Source organism: Arachis duranensis, chromosome 3 (assembly GCF_000817695.3).
Source record: "Arachis duranensis cultivar V14167 chromosome 3, aradu.V14167.gnm2.J7QH, whole genome shotgun sequence".
Lineage (NCBI taxonomy): Eukaryota > Viridiplantae > Streptophyta > Magnoliopsida > Fabales > Fabaceae > Arachis > Arachis duranensis.
In genome coordinates this window covers 125,528,522-125,547,346 of record NC_029774.3, presented here as the reverse complement: position 1 = coordinate 125,547,346, position 18,825 = coordinate 125,528,522, and the positions used below count along the sequence as shown (strand labels likewise).

Here is an 18,825-nt window from a genome sequence, read left to right as displayed (position 1 = left end):
ACCTAAGACAAAGAAAAACTAAAAAGTTACATTACGAGGCATAGCAGTCCCAAAAACATCATCAACAACTATGGAAGTAAGTAAGAGTGGAGCTGAGTTCCAGTATCTAATCTCCAGGTTCTGTTCGAGACTATGAGTAGCAAGCCAATCCGCACATCTATTCACTTCTCGATAGATATGTGTGAATCTAATTTTCCAGTCTCTATCGATGAGGGTTCTTATTCTAAGATATAGCACTGAACCCGAACCCCTTTTCTCCTTGTGACTCAAAATGCTCTCCACCACCGTTTTTGAATTGCATTCCACCCACACTTTTGAAAAATTTAGCGTCTTTGCCGTCTCCAAACCAATACACACTCCCCAGAGCTCAGCTATGAAGGCTGTGCAGAAGCCAATATTTTTAGAAAAACCTATTATCCACTGGCCGTCACTATTTCTAATCACTCCACCACATCCTACCTTATCTGGGTTGTTTATTGCGCTCCATCTGTATTCAATTTTACCCAACCATCAGAGGGTCTGTCCCACTTAATATTCATGAGAGTATATTGCTTAGGGTTGGGTCCATTTCGCCTAAAAATTTTCTGAATTTTCAAAGCATCTTCTTGAATAATCAAGTGTGACATTGGAGGTCTTCTATAATGGTCTTGGAAGATTTCCATGTTCCTCCAACTCCATAGTTTGAAACAAGCCACCATGAAAGTGTTAACCCACTCCACTTGAACCGAGGTACCCCAATCGAAGTTTAAACTCTGCTGAATCCATTCCTTACCCTGGATGTTGAAGAATATAGGCATGGCATCTGATTTGACCAATCTCTTCCACACCTTCTTGGCTTTAATATAGTCTCTAAGAACATAAATTGTATCTTCGATCTGATTGTTGCAATTATGGAAATTAGGGGAATTTTCATGCCACTTTTGCCTCCTTGAGTTCGTTGGCAGTTTCCCATGAGCAGCTATCCACATAAAATTTTTTATCCTCTGAGGTCCTTTCCAACGTCAAATTTGATTCCACATACTGTTATGACAAATTGGTAGATTAGCCAGAGCTTTATAAGCCGACTTTACCGAAACTTTGCCATCCTCCGAATGTCTCCAAGCTATATTGTCATGAGGGTCGGTTTCCTTTGGAGCAGGGATCTCGTTGATTCAAAGGATGAATTCTTCGGGCAAGTACTTTCTGAGCTCCTCCATATTCCATTTGTCATCTTGAGTAACTAAATCTGAAACCAACGCCTCTTCTTCAAAATTGGGGCCATTTGTATTTGCATGCTCAATCAGGCATCCATTCATGTTAAGCCAGTCCTCCTTCCAAAATCTGGTGTGTTTGCCATCTCCAACTTTGTGAACGGTACTTTCAACTATAAAGGGCCAAATCTGTTAGAGAGCTTTCCATAGTCTCGAACAATTTGCTTTGGCATAGGGGTTGAGCGTTTGATGGTCCACAATGAAGAGGACTCTGTTATCATTCCCCAACACAACTTTGCTAGGAAAGCCGTATTCATAACTAGGGATGGCAAAGCGGGCCGCCCTGCTCCGCATAGGCCTGCCCCATAAACGGGGCGGACCGGCCTGCCTTGCCAACTAAAATGGGTTTAAAATGCTAGCCTGCCCCACTTTATGGAGGGTTGGCGGTTTTTAACTTTAATAAAATTGTTCAAAATAATATTTGTCAATAGAATCATCTTTATTTTAAAAAATAAGTCACATAATTTGAGCATATATACAAAATTGTAAAATAAAATAAATAAAGTTAATAACTAAAAGAAGAATAAAAACAAAAAATAAAAAAAGTGTTTAAAAATTCTATAATTATTAATTTTATAATAGTAATCACTCTTTTATTTAATAAAAAAAAGAAAAATAAAAATCTTCGACCCGGCAGACCGGCCCGCCCCGCCAAAACCCGCCAATTTGGCGGTGCGGGTTTGGCGGGTTCCTTTAATTTGGTGGGCTCCAAATCCTATTCCGACCCGCCTTTTTTAGCGGGTTTAGCGGATCGGCCCTGCGGACTCGACCCGTTTTGCCACCCCTATTCATAACATCTAATTTCCTCAAACCTAACCCACCAGCTTCCTTGGAAAAACACAGAGTATTCCAATTTATGAAGTGTGCCTTTCTCCTATCTTGATCATCGCCCCAGATAAAGCGTCGTTGTTCTTTCTCCACCTGATTGCAGATAGACTTTGGGATCTTGCTATGTTGCATCGAAAAGAAGGCTATAGGTGTGATGGCTGATTGAGCTAGAACCACTTTCCTTGCCATCGATAAGCTATCCCGTTTCCATCCCTGCAAACAACCCTTCACCTTGTCAATAATATGACTATAGCTTTGTTTGGTGCCTCTTCCTTCCAAGATGTATGCCCCCAAATATCTACCAACTTCCCTCGTCTCTTTGAAACCTGCAAGATCAACAATCTCCTGTCTCTTAGCCGGGTTAACCTTCTTGGAGAAGAAAACTTGAGTTTTTTGGCCATTCACTATTTGTCCTGATACTTCACAAAATTTATCCAAACAGGATTTAATAACCTCCATTTGGATGCAAAAAGCTTCTCCAAAGAGTATCAGGTCATCTGCAAACATCAAATGTGAGATGGACAGACCATGCTTACCAATCCTGAAAGGTCTCCATTCGCCCTTGACAACCTTATCCTCAATCAAATGTGCTAATCTGTCCATGCAAATAACAAAAATATAGGGAGACAAAGGGTCCCCTTAGCCTATTAGCAATTACCTTTGTAATCGTCTTGTAAGAAACGTTACATAAGAAAATAGGCCTGAACTGAGTAACGAATTTTGGTTGATCATTCTTGGGGATCAAAGCAAGGAAAGTGTTATTGACCTCCTTAATGTTACTAGGGTTGGACCAGCAATTCATGACGAAACTCTTTAAACTGCTACCTACCAGTTCCCAATTAGTTTTATAAAATCCCGCTGGTAATCCATCTTCACCAGGGGAATTGAGAGACCCCATAGCAAATATGGCTTGTTCTATTTCATCTGCTTCTACAACCCTTTTCATTTTGAGCATGTCACCTAGTTTCATCTCTGGATAGATAGTCTGCGTGTGAAGATTAAAATCTCTGTTGGGATTGATTTCCTGGAACAGATGCTTGAAATAGGTACAGACATGAACTTTGAGACTGTCCAGGTTATCAATCCAGCTACCACCAGAGTCTCTTAGCTTGAAAATCTTGTTTCTTCTTCGGCGAATAATGGCTTTGGTGTGATAATATCTTGTATTACGATCTCCTTCAACCATCCAAGTCTCTCTGGATTTTTGTATCCAGAACATTTGTTCTCTATCCAAGATTACCTCTAGTACTTTGATAAAATCATCCTCCAGATTGTCCAAGAACTCACTTCTCCCATATCTAGGGGAATTCTGAATCTCCTTCAACCTGCTGAGTAAAATCCTCTTCTGATTGAAGATGTTTCCGAAAGTGTTATGGTTCCACTGCTTTACTTTCTCCACAAACACCTTTATAGATTGCTCAATGGCCAAATCTCTGTTCCAGTTATTCTTGAGAAAGGGTTGAAACTCTTTGTGCTGCATCCACATGTATTCGAATCGAAATGGCTTGTTTTTCAAAACATGACTGTTACCTGTACACTTAATCAAAATGAGATGGTGATCGGATTTTATCCGCGGTAGAGTTTCTATATAGGCCTCATGAAAACAGATCCTCCAATCAGGATTGGATATGGCCCTATCCATACGCTTGAAGACTCTTTCTCTGCCCTGCAAAATTGGACCTCTCCAGGTAAAGTGCGTACCTTGGAAACCCAAATCCATGAACCCGCACAAGTCCATCCAGTCCCTAAAACGCCTTATCTGAGCTAAGTTGGGAGGTGCTCCTCCTTTTTTTTCACTTATGTCACTGATATCATTGAAGTCCCCGCAGAGCATCCAAGGACAGTTCATTGTAGGGACCAGATTAGCAATATAATTTCTCAACTCCCTTTTTCTTTCTTCATTTGGATTAGCATAGACGATAGTAAGGAACCATTTCTTCAGATTGTATGAAACTGAGATGTGCAAAGCTTGTTCGTTTCTACTTATCTCTTGAATTGAAAGATTGGGATTATTCCACATGAGCCATATTTCTCCTGAGAACCCTTGAGCATCAATCACCAAATTGAAGTTAAAACCTGTTTTTTTAATAGCATTTTGTGCAACTGTACCACTGCACCTCGTCTCCTGTATCGCAACTAAGTCCGGCTTGTATTGAAATACATACTCTTTTAAAACTCTAGTGAAATTTGGGCTAGCAGCCCCTCTGGCTGAATAGGATTCTATTAAGATAAGAGTGAAGATTTGTTTGATGATATGAGCTGAATAAGATTCTATTAAACTCAAAATAAAATAATTAGGCTAACAATAGAAATATATACTATAGGATAATTGATTGTTTGGGTATTTTCTTATGTTAAAAAAATTTTTATTTTCTGAATTTTGAAAACAAAACTATGAAGTTACAAATAGATATCAGACAAAATGTAAAATTATACAAATTTCATGAGTAAGATACTATTTTTTAATTTGGATAAAGATTATCAATACAAAAAAAAAAGCAAAATACAGAACATGAGATTAAAAATTTTAAGTTCTCCTAACATAACATAGGATATAAGAGACCTTTCAAAGCATTAGCTGAATTCTACTTTGATTTCTAGTCAAGTGTCTATTTTAATTTGTAACTAAGGCAAACGAATAATATACTTAACAAAGCAAATTACTTATTTTTTATAATAACAAAATAAAATTAAAATGGAACATATATAGATCTTTGATGATACTTTTTTTTATTTATCATAGACAAACAAATAAACATAGGTATCTCTATTCAATTTAAACAAATGATAAAACACAAAATCTATTAAATTCTATAATATAAAAAAATAATTTTGGCAAAAGTTACATAATGCACCTAAAAAAAATAAATTTATGGAGAATTTAAAAACAAAAAAATTATTGGAAGAGCCCTAACAATGACAAAAACAAAACAAAACTACCTAAGCATAACAAAAATATCTGTGCATAAAAAGACGAAATTGATAGAAACGAAAGTATACCAAAAAAAGCAGCCGATGTTTTGCACCAATGGCAACATCATCTGCCTCGCTGGGAGCTACACCCGGGTTCGAATCCTCAGTGAGAATTATAGAACCCATGTTAGTAGTGTACCCATATAGTGTGTGTAAGTGTGTAATGCATGGGTATAATACCTAGAATTGGGGTTATTCAATTTACTTGACAAAAAAAAAAGTATACCAAAAAAAGAAAAAAAAGAAACACCGGAATAATGAAAATGTTAAAAGAGGGGAAATTAAAAAACAAAGAACATGATGAAGAGCATAATAGAATAATTTTATCTTTTTAAATTTTATTTGTTAATTCTTCTTTGATAATTAAAATAATTTCTTAACGGTCCTTCACACAAACTTTTCCCAAAGATATAAAGAATCTGTGAGAAAAACAGTGAGTTGAGTCTCAAGACATTTGAGCTTAGGAAAAAGAAGCCAGAGATAAAGCTTTGTTCTTTAGAATTTAGACCATGGCTTTCGCTACTGCTACGTGTCTTGCACCTTTCTTCCTTCCTCCTCCTTCTTCTTCTTCTTCTTCGTTCCCATCGTTGCGTTCGTTATGCTTCTTCACAAGTGTCACCACCCCCAGAAGCAACCAACGTTTCTCGTTTCCTTCTGCAAACGAAAAGTTCGCAACTTTACCACGTTCATCCCCTAATAAGCTCACCACCCGCTTTTCTGAGTACAAATTCCCCGACCCTATTCCAGAATTTGCAGATGCTGTGAGCTTTTTCCCTTCCACTCTTTTGGGCTCGCTCAGTTTATTTTAATGGTAAATTCACTTCTTTTGTACCTGTTTTGGTTTGTGTTTGTTTCAGGAGACAGAGAAGTTCAGAAATCACCTTCTGCAGAAGCTTTCAAAGCCTTCAAAGAAAGACACGTATGGAGAATCGGTTGAAGAAGTTGTGGGAGTATGCACTGAGGTAGATTTTCCTGCTTCATGCCCCCCATTTTACTTTTCTCTAGCTAACTTGGTTCCTCACAAGATTTTTATTGATGGATATTTTGCTCTTTTGTTTGTGTTAAGTGCCGAGTTCTGTTTGTGTATATGGTCCATGTTGTAATAGCTTAGTATTAGTATTGTGAAAGATCCCATTTTTGAAGGTTCTCCTATCCTTGACTATGGTGAAGATAGGCAGTGTTTGGCAGCTGGGCAGGACAAAAATCCAGAGACGGAAATTTGTATGTGTTTTGTCTCGGCTACCATAAACAGCCTTAGGGAATAGGAATAAGATTAAGGGTTCTGTTTTGTGTAAATAACTACATATGGGGTGTGAGACTACTACAGATAATCCAATAGTGGATGAGGTATGACTTGGCCCCGGTATGTTCACATGATCTGTTTCATAAGGTTAATGATTAGTTGATAGTGGAAACTCAGGTGCAGTCGACTTCACTTGAAGTTGATAACTGAGAGTCGTTAGATGATTTGACTAATTTGACTAAATTTTCATCTAGCGTCTCTCAGCTATCAACATCACGTGAAGTCGACTGCACCTGAGTTTTCACCTTAATTGATTATAGCATATCACTCTGATTTTTCAGCATGCCAAACTTGTGACCCTGCTTTGTGGCATTTCTGGTTTCCTTTTTCTTTTTTTCTTCCTTCTTACCCCCCTTCATTCATAGATGAGTGCTGTGACCTCTGCATGTGAAGTAAGGTCTAAGGGAACATGTTGAATTTTGAAGTCAATTTTTTAATGCTTATGTTGGAGTCTTTTTTGTGTTTATTTAGTCTGTGGAATTTCTGAATGTTATTTTTCCACTGGTGAGTGATGAGTGATGAGAGGTATTTATTCAGGTTGACATGTGTACTGACTACTGAGGTCGTAAGGAACTAATGAATTTAGAAGTGATTTGTAATGCCTGGTTAGATAAATCAATGTTTAGTAGTTTACTTTGTGGCATTTCTGTTTTTTTCTTTTCTTCACTGATGAGTGATGAGAGGGCTATACTTTTAGGACAATCTAGCCCCTAAAAGTTGACTACACGAGGATATTTTAAGTACCAGGAAAAAGGAACAGATCAAGGAGCAGATGAAGTTTTATCTGTTTTTATGTCAAATGTTTCCATTTTCCATGTTATTGTCCTTGGAATTAGGAAGTGTTGATAATAACTTGAATGCCTTTCATATTTGATTGTCACACAACATTGCAAATGCTAACTTGATGCACTCTTTATGTTCATTGGCATGACATGAATCTGATAAGTGTTTGATTCGTTAAGGTAGTTCATTCTTGTGAATCTTCATTGTGTATCAGTGCTTTTATTCTTGTGCTTGAGTTAATTAGTGATATGATATAGTCAATGAGAGCTGTGACTTATGCAATAACACATTGAATGATTGAGTTGAACAGATTTTTAGCACGTTCTTACATTCTGAGTATGGAGGTCCAGGGACTCTCTTGGTCATTCCATTCATTGACATGGCTGATGCCGTAAGCGAACGGGGGCTGCCGGGAGGACCACAAGCTGCACGTGCCGCTGTAAAATGGGCCCAAAGTAATGTTGACAAAGACTGGAGGGAATGGAATGGCGGTGATAGCAACTAAGAGGGTACCTCTTCATGTATGTTAATCAATTACTTAGTTCTCTAACAACTGAGTTTGAGATGCTTATGTTGTAGGAGCTAAATAAGCAGTTTTGATATTTTATTTTTCTCCCAGACTCAAGATGGACCTCAAAAAACAAGACACCAGATAGTATTTGTTAACAGCCACACGCTCTAACCAACTGAGCTATTCCAGCTAGATGTATGAATATTATATTTTTTATTTTTTAAATTCTAGATCAGGCATAGTTATTCCCATTGAGATAGATATACTTTGATCAACTGTACTACTACAAGATTACTTTACCCGCCCAAAACAAAGTTCGTAAAACCCATTTTAGCTTGGGAATTGGGATCCGTTATTATTTTTTATATTCATATTAAAAATTGTTATTATTAATTAATTATGTATTTAGATTTTTTTTAATTAACAAAGTAAAGAGAATAAATATTAGTTATTAAGAACATATTAATGTTAAAATGATATTTATTATAAAAGGCATATATGCCCAATGAGATTGATTTAACAAAAGTTTAAATGGAAGACCAAATTTTCTGAAACTAGGTAAATAGCAATATCACCCGAGTATATTAGTAAATAAAATTAAATGTGTAAATATATTAAGTGAAAAAATATATTGTTTCCTATGCTACTTTTGTATATTTAAATAATGTAACACATCAACCATGCATGTAAGAAATCCTACGGCATTCTGAAGAAAGTCAAGAAACATATAATCATATGTTCATACCTGATTCAAAGAACAGTCAGGTCCAAAATATGTAAAGCCTAATCAACATGCAAGGGCTTCACCGAAACCTACCCAATCTTGTGGAGGTTGGACTGGACGACGCCAATATCAACCCTACCTACTCGAATCAATAACTAATTCTTATAACCTCTCTCGTTCATCTAGAAAGAAGATCGAAACAACCTCCCTAACAAAAAGGATTTGGTTGGACACAACCACTAAAAATCTTAAGCCTCACGTTCAGTCCAAATCACAGTTTGGATAACATTCAAAACACCATATATAAATGTCATTTGCATTTTTTTTTTGTGTAAAACGTTGATAGGGCACGCCGTCGTCTTCTCCATTATCATGATGCCAAAAAGGCGTGTCATATAGAATTATTTTATTCAGCATTGAACATCCCATAGAGAGATCAATTCAGCGCATGGTTATTGGTTAAACGAGATATAATTACGTGGTGGTGGATGACATTCAATAATGTTGCTAGCACATAATGTTGAAATAGGGCAACTAAATTCTTGAAGAAATTTGCGATAGATTTATAGGCCTTACAGAAAATAAAATATCAAATACATCTCTGAAAAATTTGTGATGGACTTATCAGATCGAAATAATGTTACTAACACATGATCCATTCTTCATTTAGGGACTCATAACCCTACTGTTACAATTTTTCAAAGGACAGGCGCATACTTTTTTTCTCTTAAGAGACATATAAACCATCGCAAAATTTTCTGAAAGACTTTATTTTCTAAGTCTGTCGCAAAATTCCTCAAAGATCTACCTATCTTATTATCTCACGTAATATAATCATGCCATTTTCTCGCTGAAGCTCGAAGCAAGAAAGCACTGAGATTTGCGAAAGCAATAAGCACAAATAATTACAATCAGCCATGTTTAACACGATGAAAGTCGATTGCATTAACGAATACTCTTCGATGCACGCAATAACTTAAAATTACAAGACACACATTAAGGCTAGAAATGTACATTGCAATTTGCAAGTATAATTGAACAAGAATCGTGTACGAAACACAGGAAGAATCGAGTTTCTGTCCTTCCATATTCCCAAGAATGTTAATGAGCAATTTTCAGTCCCACATATTCTATTGAAAAGGCTAATGCTAATAGTTACCAACTTACCATCAAAATCAGAATGATTCAAGTGATAAGGTGGACTCTACAATTTCTAGATATGTCAGCTACAAACGCAAGACATAACCAGAATCTAGCATGATTGAATTAATCTACACACGTTCTTCCTGTACTTGGCCATCTGTATACCAGAGAAAGTTTTCAAAATTGAATGCAGGTATATACTTGGAGCTGAAGTAATCTACGAATTAGAGAAGGACTCACCAGCGAGATTGATTGCCAAATTTGCTTGCGCATCAGCTTCAGAGTTCAAGTTCTTCACAAGGGAAACAAAATTATTTTCATAAATTAAAGAATAATTCTTATCCATGCACTGACACGATAAAAGATGCTATTCTGGAAACACAGAAATATCTAAAAGGAAACAAGTGATTTATTAGATAAATGATTACTAAAAGGGGAACTGGAATTTCATCAACACTCAACAAACTGAATTCAGGACATGGCTAACCTTAATGTCCTTTCTGGAGTAATATTAAGCATCCAGGAAATAATAGCCATTACGTTATTAAATAAAATAAATAAATAAAAAAAAAAAAGATAAACATAAAAAAACAACCAAAATATCAATGTTCATCTTATAGAATTCAGTAAAACGAATCTTAATCACTAAGGAGACAATACCATTGGTTTTTCAGTTAAGAAATAATAGCCTAGGTTGAACAGCTTCCTATAATTCATTTGTGTTTTACACAAATACGTCTTTTTGTAAGGAATATGGCACCCTTAGGAGGCTACAAAAAGCATTACATTATTGGATTGTCAAATAAATCAATTTTACAGTAAACGTCTATTTCCTTTGTTGATGTTTTTATAGGGATTTCTCTTTATTGATCACTTTACAAGACCAAGGAGTTCTACAAAAAGCCCAAAACATTACAGACATACCAATAGCTAAGTCAATAGTACCTACCCTTAAAACATGGCTGATCTGGAAGAGAGAAAATTGATCCTTGAGTTCTTTTGCCACCTTATACAATGTAGACAAGTTTTCATTCTTGACCTTCCATGAACCATCAATCTGTTTGATTCAATAGCATGAGATTATTGGGAGGGGAAGAAAAACTACAAATTATAGAAATTGGTAACCATTTAGTTGCAAATGAAACTAGGATAAAGATAAAGATAAAGAAGAGCATAGATGAAATCATATACTTTTCTTCTATTTAGACTCTAGAGGATATTTTCAAATTAAAATTCAGGTTTCCCACCATGTCATTAACCCATAATTTGCTTTAAAAATAACTGACTTCAGCACCCAGTGGGTTATTTCATTATCAAGTCCCAAAGTAAAAGATTTGTAGTTTACTAGTGTCAGTATTTTGATAATATCAGTCACCAGTGTGGTGATGCATCATGACTGCATATCCTATAACTTGTTAAGACGCAAGTATACAATGTTTATAAGCATGCTAAAATTTAAGGGCTACAAGAATTGATGGGTTGAAATTAAAGTTACGATGCTTGCTAACAAAAGCAACGGTTATTGTTCCTTGGTTAACCAAAGATCCAAAAGCCTGGTGAGCAGGATGACGAAAGGTCAGCTCAAATCAAAGTATTGAAATTCACTGTAAGCCAAAAACCACATCAAGTCTTTCTCAAGGAAGCTGGGTGTGCCACAAGGTTACAAGGCCATTGGTGAAGACAGTTTTTATTATTATTATTATTTTGGTACTAAGACAGTCTTTAAACAGACAACAGGAGGTCTTTAAGATCAGAACATAAATGTTGAAATACAGAGAAGAAAAGGAGCCGTTAGATGCAAACTATAAGGAAACAACAAAAATAGCTCATGTATACCAGAATAAACTAACTGATGTAAGCATAAAAGATGGCCAACCTGCATGCAAACAAGCTTGGAGTCGCCCTGGATACGGATAGAAGAAAATCCCTTTTTAAGAGCATATCTCATTCCTAATATCATTGCACGATATTCAGCAGCATTGCATGTTGCTATACCCACACCTTCACGCAACCTACAAATCTTTAAAGTAATAAACTAATAATAGCTAATGGGATTAAGGGTTGTAAAAAATGATACATATATAAACAGCAACATCAAATGTATACCACACTTCCATCAGTAGAACGCAAAATAGCCCCAGCACCGGCTTTTCCAGGATTTCCTTTTGATGCACCATCGAACTCAAGAAGGCAGGTCTGATACAAAGGGATAGATGACTATAAAGATTTTCTTTTTATTTTTACTTTTTCTATAAGCAAAAAAGAGATTTAAAAGCATCACATAATCAAATGAATCCTAAGTTAATAAGAAATATTCACTCAGAACATCAATATTCAATAGGACTACTTGAGATCACCCTATAAAACTTGAATTTGCATTTTCTTTCTCCCCTTTCTAATAAAGGAGTTAGCAATCTATTCGAGTTTAACCAATGAATAGTGCTTCTGATGAAACTGGAATAGAGGGAAAGTGATGAAAGAGGTGTCACTGTGTTATTGAACTGATCTTGGTCAATGTGGCTCAAACTCTCCAAGAGCTAACTGTTCCCTAATTTGGAAGGATTTTCCAACTCCCCGAGAGCTAACTGTACTCAACCAACTGAACAATCTCTAAGGTTCTAACTACTCTTATAGCAGATATTTATTCCCCCAATGCATTCCTGACTACCCATCCCTAGTTTATTAAATTATTGCTGGATTTACAACTTGGGCTGTTGGCCCATCATCCCTCGCTCTTCTCCTCATATAGACTTTCAAATAAGGGCTGTCACTTATCAACATCTCAGGCTGCCCAGTGCATGGTGGACAGACGAGAAATTATTGTCTTGGTCAAATGTGGGTCATAACGTTGCAAATTGGCAAGAAAACTATGCATAAAATGATGTGAAGGAAATAATGTAACTTGTGTGTCACTTGATATTTTATATAAAATGCAACTACTTTCAACTATTTATAAGCCAACTGAACTAACATGGTGTCATGTGCATTTTAGTCAATATTTTACTAAAAACCCTAAGAGCATCACCATTCAATCATTCCCTTAAATACCTTTTTTTTCCAAATAAAAGGAAAGTGACATGTCATTGTGGATGTAACTTTGGTAGACTGTCATTCAATAGTTTAATTATTATAATCCCTCATGGTTTAAGCATGGTAGTTATTGTTGAAATAACAGTAGCACCAAGCAACAAAAAAAAAAAAAGGATTCATGCGCATCAATATATTATCTTTTACTGCTTACATTTCCATAAGGTTCTTCAGCTGCTGCAACATGATCTAACTTGACTTGCTTTCTGAAGGGATCTTCGGAGATGGAGGCCATTCCAGTTACCTTTTGCTACGCAATAATGAAATGTCTTAAATAGATTTTAAAAAGTGCCAAAAAAAGAGTTTGAACTCTGCATCCAGTTAGGAAACACACAGAATTTTAAAATTTATAAAAAAAAAAAAAAGTGATAGATGATGCCAGTACAAGTGTAGTATCTGGTACAGAAAGTCCAGTGTACGTTTTTTATTACATTACTACCAAACAATAATTCAAGCCTTTATATAAGTTAAACTTCTGCCAGCATGCGTAGCACATTATTACTCGTCTTTACTACCATATATTTACACAGATGCATATGATTAATACCATGTGACAGAAAATGGGTGACAATTATTATAAATTTCCAGCTAACTAAGAACCAATGCAGCAAAATGTAACCTACAGTTAGAGGGACAGATAAAAGAGTACAGTGTAGAGACATGTAATGGGTGTTATATAGATAACATAATTCAGATATCTATAATAACAATGATATCCAAACTTTTCTCAATATGAAAGTTGCTCAAGAATTGATAATTTTAACACAAATTTAAAATTTACAACATATTTGACATAAATAACATTTTTAGGCATGTAGTTATTATATTTGGCTTCTTGATAACCATGTACTTCCAAATTGTAGGAAACTTACCACATTATCTAGTTCAAGCATCTCTACAGATCTCTTTTTCGATACATCGTTACTTGAAGTGGCCCTTTCAATAGAAGCAGGATCCTGAGACATATAATCCATGATTAGCTTAATGAATAAACCTCATACTTATTTAAATGGTATTTAGAGGGTACATACTATGTAGGGAGAAAGCATAAGCTTTTATGAAGAAAACAGCAATGTGTCAGCCATAAATCTAGATGATATGTTTACAGAAGGAAAAAGTTTACACAACATACAACTTCCCACTACCTAGATGATATATAAGAATACATGATAAAATGGGGATTTCTAATCTCTATCAAAAAGTAACAGAGCATATCAATGAAAAAGAGAGAATTTTAAGCCATACAGGAAAATATTATCTTGCAAGAGTATAGAAGTGTACAGGCCATACAGGAAATACTCCCGTGTCCCATAAGAGTCATCTATACCCTTCTAATATGAATGTAATAGATATTTTACACAACCTTGGAGCAAATTCGACTATCAACTCAAATTACTCTAAATCAAAACTTGGCCAAGACCTTTGATTCAAAATTAATGTTAAGGATGCGATATAAGCTTGGGATCAAAGATGATAAATAATATGGACAAGAGAAAAAATAGTATCGGTAGAACTTAGAAGTGGATATAAACTTTAATAGAATGGAATACCTTCAACTAACAGCTATACTAACTTTTTTCGCATGCTATGTTGGTCAGGCAAGAAGTAACAGATTTGACAAAATGAAAATAATATTGAACACAATGGAAAAGTTACATACTTTGAAAGGGCAAGGAACAAGCATGCCAAACAAATCCTCTGTCAAATCAGCAGCTCTAATTGTGTACAAAGCATTCTTGAGTCCACGCGAAACAAGATAATTCTGAGTATCCTTCGACAAAGAATATCCCTTGTACACACTAACAGGAGGATCACATACCTGAAAGGCAAGACAATAACACAATGGGAAAAGTCAATACCTCATTCTCAATAGCCTTTGAATATTCCTTCTACATTTCACTATTGTCATGGGAAACAAGAACAACAAACAAAACAACCACATAAATAGCCACTAGTGTCCTGTCCAATAAAACAGATAAATTAACACCACCACCCATTGTAATCATGCTAGAAGGTTACAAGCAGATAAGAGAATAATTATCTAAAAAGGGGAAACAACAAAAAGTAATTCGAATAGTAGCAACAATAGAAACTAATTGTTAGAAACATGAATAAGAGAGCATTATAGATAATATAGGGTTCCAAAAGAGAATAATTACAGAGGATCCAACTTGAGACTGGCAATCAACGAGTGTATTATATACTCCAACAACGTCCCCCTTTCGGACCACAAAGAAGGCGTCCTTCTCCTCGTGCTCCATAACAGACGCCACAGGTTCAGGCTCCACCACCTTCTTCTTGCGGCCTTTCTTGGCGGAGGAGGAGGAGGAGGAGTAGCAGCAGCGAGAGGGAAACCTAGCAAGTACGAATTGAGAGCGGGGAGAGAGAGTAGGAGGAAGAGTTAGCTTAATGGGGAAATTGCAGAGGGAACGGCGGCTGGATAGGAAGCGAGCGAGGATGGCGGCAGTGTAGGATGAGAGGTTGGAGAAGCAGTTCATGACACAGCTGCAGGGTTAGTTGCAACCGATTCCTTCCCCTGCGAAGCGGTGGTTACTGGTTAGAGTGAGGGAGAATGTGCACGATGCTGAGACTGTAGCTAGCTGACTGAGGTCTCAGGCCGGGGTTTTTGTTTTTGGCGGCTTTTTGGTCTCAATTATGATGGGCTCGGCTTAAATTTTTTTTATTATGATATAGACCCAGCCGACAAACATGGAAGGTGTCGTGGTGTAGTTGGTTATCACGTCAGTCTAACACACTGAAGGTCTCCGGTTCGAGTCCGGGCGACGCCATTTTTTTATTGGCTCCCAAATTGGGCTCTCCTATATTCAACGAACGACTGGCTGGCCCTAAAAGGCCCATCATAGATCGGATCATGTTCTAATGAGCTTCTCACAAAAGCCCAACGTAGAGTTTAAAAAAAAAAAGTTTCTAACTATATTGCAGAAAGCAATTTTCTTTCTCTTTTCCCTTTTCAGTTTTCGGTATTCACATGTCCATTACCCAATAAGGCACCAGTGGCACTCTTTTTTCCCCATGTGTGTGCACTAATTGGTACATGCCCACATCTTACCATTAGCTTACAACCTTTTTTTCATCACTAAATTCTGTCATGCATTGATGCATATAAATTCGTCGGCTAGTAAATCACACACGATTGCACATTCAATTTTTGCATGTGATGGTCCATGTTTTTCTTTGGATGCGTTTGATACTTTGATTTGTGCCTCGGTATACTACAAAGAGATAGACGGACAAATCTTATTTTGATTGTAGAAACAAAAACTCACACATAAAAATTTGTATTTCATGATGCAAGAGACACAGATTTTATGTCTTTCAGATGAAAAAAAATTACATAATTTTGCTATTTCTATATGTCTTTGTTTTTTATCCAGAGTTATCATATATAAGTTAAAAACATTTTTAAAGTTCTGTCCACTGTAATTAAACACGAAACAAAAACACGAGAGAAAAAAAATTGTCTTTGTTATTTATCTTTATTATATTGTTATAAAATCACTTCTACTAAAAATTTATACTAATAAGAGGAGGTACATATTATATATTTAATATATCTCTTTAAATAAGAATTTTTTTTTAATTTGTTCAAATTTTTTCATTGACTTTTTTTCCTTTTTTTTAGTATATCATAAAATCACTTTATTCAAAAACTTAAATTAATAAAAAAAGATATGTACTTCTATGAATCTTCTTGCAAAAGCCCGCTTTTAATTTCAGGATTTCTAAAGTTTGGATTTCTTATAATATACGTTTCCCTTATCCATATATATCTAGATTTGTTATATGACATGCTTAATGTTTTATATGGTACAAGAAAACACAGCTATTTATTAATACAATTTGCTTCGAGAATATATTATTGTAAGCTATTTCAGTTTAGTTTAACTGGTTTTTTATGAGAAATTAAGGGAAAAGTCTTCTTACCATGGACAAACCGATTTGTCATCAGTTGCCGCTACATTGTGGATCTTTTCAATTTTTTTTCTTATTCATCTTTTAATTTATTTGTTTTCTTTTCTTTGTACGTTGAAAATTTGAATGCATGGGGTCAGTTCATTTATTTAATATTTATGTTTCAATTAACAACTATATGCCCACTGTGCCAATGCCACATAAAAAAGAAGGAAAAGATTGAAATGGACATTGAAAAAATAATATTTTATGTATATTGATCGATATTTTTTCAGTAAACACACAGTAGACTTAGGGTAGCGTTTGATAGAGAGAGAAAAACAGAAAGATTGAGATTGAGAGATAAAGATTAAAATAAATTTAAGTATTCTGTTTGATATAAAATGGGAAAGAAAAATTGAAATAAAAATGAAATTCTAATTTAATTTACACAAAAGATAAAATTAAAATTAATTAATTGAAATAAGAGTATTTTAGGTATAAAATGTTATTAAAGTTTTCGTCTCTATCTTTAAAAATTTTAGTCCCCTTTGACCCCACTTTTTAGAGGTACTGAAATACTGAAATTTTGAAGACAAAGACAAATTTTAGTACCAGACTCTGAACCAACAAATATAATACTGAATCTAAGCTTCTTAATCTCTGTCTCAGTATTTCAAAACAAACGCTACCTACTTGTTTAGGATGTTGAAAAAAAAAAAACATGAACAATTAAAATACAAAGTTTATTAGTTTTTATTATTATTTCAATAAAATCACGTTGAATTTTAGACCATTGGTTAAATATGAAGATAAAAAAAATCAGTAAATTTAAAATAATTTTAAAACAACTTACTATAAACAAAAATACGTTTCTCCAATTCATCAAAATTGTCTAACTTACGTGGCTGAAGGTACAAGTATAATATAATAATCAATTAACTATTTAAATTAAAATCAATAAAAGAAGCACGAATAATAGTGAAAAAATAGTTTGGTAAAGAACTTAAAATATATTCGAAGAGAATAATTATTAGTATTAGATTTATCTTATTTTTTACTCAGCAAACAAACTTTAACTAACAGTGCACATAGTGGTGGGTTATGCCTCTGTATAGCTACCACGAACAAATAAATTGGGAGGAAAAACACTTAGGTAACCTATGACCCTAGCCACTTTGAAAGGGGAGAAGAAAAAAGGGATTAGATAACATATAACAAAGACAGTTTAGTGAATTTAGACTATTTAACTATTTATATATATTATTAAGCCAATTATTCCAACGGCCAAAATCTCAACCATGTTGAATATAATCATAATGTAGGTTTGACATTAATTCAACGGCCTATTAGTCTTTGAGAAAATATATACTACTTAGCCCGATATTGATATAATATTAGACAGAGCGAGTTCATAAAATAACCCAATTTTTATGGATATTGAATTAGTTTGACAAAATTATAATTAATTGGATAATTTTCTCGAACATTTTAAGTGGTTTTACTGAAACTAATCGTTATGAATATAAAGTTAGTTTGTATTTTTTTTATAGTTAAAATATCGATACTTAAATTGTTAGATAAAAAAAATAATAGTTTGCTCGAATTAATCCTTATGCTTCTTCCACATGATCAAACATTCAAAAACCCAATTCTTAATGTGGATTAATTGAGGATTTGTGTTTCAATCTATATATTCACCGACCAAAGTTTGAAAAAAGCATGTAGATATATAATAAGGTGACTTCTACCATGTAGAATAAAAATTCTTTCTACACCTATAGAAAGACACATGTCGACATTAGAAGAGGGTAAGGAACTATGCACGCAAAACTAGACAGCATATTCTACAAAGTTGGGTCCCACTAATTTATAGGTTTGCAGTTTAGTTAGTCCTACAATAAAATGTTCTATGTGCTAAGTAGATGCTATCCATATTAATTACCATATTAATTATTCAATTGTATTTTATCAATTTATTTATGTATTTTTTTTAGTAGGTGTAGATATTTATTATATCTTTTTTAAGTCATAAAAAAATATTTTAAAAAAGCTATTAAAAAAATACAAGAATAATACGCAAATTCAATACACATTCACATACATATTAATTTATTGAATAGCCCTTATTAATTTTTATTAGATCAAAATCATTTAAATATTTTCAACACTCAACATAAATATATCTTAAATTCAACAAAAATATGAAGCTTATACCTATTCGACTATTCCTTTCACAAAATTAAAAATTAAAAGTAACAAATACCTCCTAAGTAAGGAGTAAAATAGAAACTTATTATAGTCATGCTTT

General features: G+C 34.6%; 2 protein-coding genes and 1 non-coding gene across 5 annotated transcripts; 2 read left to right on the top strand and 1 right to left on the bottom strand.

Annotated features, from left to right (window-relative positions):
• Positions 1-5,468: 5,468 nt before the first annotated feature.
• LOC107481286 (protein PLASTID REDOX INSENSITIVE 2, chloroplastic) lies at positions 5,469-7,800 on the top strand. 2 transcript variants are annotated; one of them, XM_052258706.1, is made up of 4 exons: positions 5,469-5,812; positions 5,909-6,013; positions 7,448-7,658; positions 7,757-7,800. In XM_052258706.1, the coding sequence occupies exons 1-3, from the start codon at positions 5,561-5,563 to the stop codon at positions 7,640-7,642; spliced, it is 552 nt and encodes a 183-aa protein (XP_052114666.1). In that variant the 5' UTR covers positions 5,469-5,560; the 3' UTR covers positions 7,643-7,658; positions 7,757-7,800. The 2 variants fall into 2 exon arrangements, with proteins under 2 accessions (XP_052114666.1, XP_015957028.1); XM_016101542.3 differs by having other exon boundaries at positions 7,448-7,794.
• A 1,490-nt stretch (positions 7,801-9,290) lies between these two features.
• On the bottom strand, positions 9,291-15,231 carry LOC107481288 (uncharacterized). 2 transcript variants are annotated; one of them, XM_021139179.2, is made up of 9 exons: positions 14,762-15,231; positions 14,263-14,421; positions 13,475-13,558; positions 12,757-12,846; positions 11,622-11,711; positions 11,392-11,535; positions 10,465-10,572; positions 9,756-9,807; positions 9,291-9,672 (listed from the first exon to the last, which is right to left on the bottom strand). In XM_021139179.2, exons 1-9 carry the CDS (start codon positions 15,098-15,100, stop codon positions 9,644-9,646), a joined length of 1,095 nt encoding a protein of 364 aa, XP_020994838.1. In that variant the 5' UTR covers positions 15,101-15,231; the 3' UTR covers positions 9,291-9,643. The 2 variants fall into 2 exon arrangements, with proteins under 2 accessions (XP_020994838.1, XP_015957030.1); XM_016101544.3 differs by having other exon boundaries at positions 12,757-12,852; positions 14,762-15,230.
• Positions 15,232-15,317: 86 nt separating this feature from the next.
• Positions 15,318-15,391, top strand: TRNAV-AAC (transfer RNA valine (anticodon AAC)). Its single transcript has one exon. It is a non-coding gene; the product is annotated as a tRNA-Val (tRNA).
• The last annotated feature ends 3,434 nt before the right edge of the window (positions 15,392-18,825 follow it).